Source organism: Corvus brachyrhynchos, unplaced genomic scaffold, assembly GCF_000691975.1.
Source record: "Corvus brachyrhynchos isolate BGI_N302 unplaced genomic scaffold, ASM69197v1 scaffold1211, whole genome shotgun sequence".
NCBI classification, from domain to species: Eukaryota; Metazoa; Chordata; class Aves; order Passeriformes; family Corvidae; genus Corvus; species Corvus brachyrhynchos.
The window spans coordinates 15,466-16,142 of record NW_008236240.1 but is presented as its reverse complement, the minus strand read 5'-3'; the positions used below and the strand labels follow the sequence as shown (position 1 = coordinate 16,142).

Below are 677 nucleotides of genomic sequence, written 5' to 3'. Positions count from 1 at the left end.
CACCAAAGCCACGCTGGGTTGGTTTTTTTTTTGGGGGGGCGGGTTTTGACCCCGAGTTTTGGGGTGTTGACCCCACAGAGGGGTCCCCCGACACTCCAAAGATCTCCTGAATCCCAGGGACACCCCAAAATCCCAATGAATCATCCCAAGTCAAGAATCACCCCAGACTCCTCATCCCACCCCAGCTGGGAGCCAGAGGCATTGGCCAGGTCGGGTTTTGGGGCTTTTTTGGGGTCTCCCACCCCCTGATCTCGCACATTTTGGGGTTTCCCCATTCCACGTCCTTTCCCTCATCCCAAAGACCCCCCAAAATCCTGTGAATTCCCCCGAAATTCTCCCAAATCCCCCTCCCACCCCAAACGGGCGCCAAAGGCAGCACCAGGTCTGGTTTTTGGGGGGGGGGAACCGGGGGGGTTTTGGGGGTTTTTCGGGGCCTCCCGCCCCCCTGACCCTTGGCTTTTGGGGTTCCAGAGGGCACCCCGTACGCGGGGGGGCTGTTCCGGATGAAGTTGGTGCTGGGCAAGGATTTCCCGGCCGCTCCCCCCAAGGGATTTTTCCTGACCAAGATTTTCCACCCCAACGTGGGGCCCAGCGGCGAAATCTGCGTGAACGTCCTCAAAAGGGACTGGAGGGCCGAGCTGGGGCTGCGCCACGTGCTGCTGGGGGGACTGGGGGCC

The 677-nt window shown here is 61.0% G+C and overlaps 1 protein-coding gene across 1 annotated transcript in view; it reads left to right on the top strand.

Annotated features, from left to right (window-relative positions):
- The window catches only part of UBE2S (ubiquitin conjugating enzyme E2 S), a 2,871-nt gene that overhangs the window by 1,442 nt on the left and 752 nt on the right, over positions 1 to 677 (top strand). Inside the window, exon 4 of the mRNA XM_017746935.1 lies at positions 448 to 674. Coding sequence (XP_017602424.1) covers positions 448 to 674 — 227 coding nt within the window. The remainder of the gene's footprint in view (positions 1 to 447; positions 675 to 677) is intronic.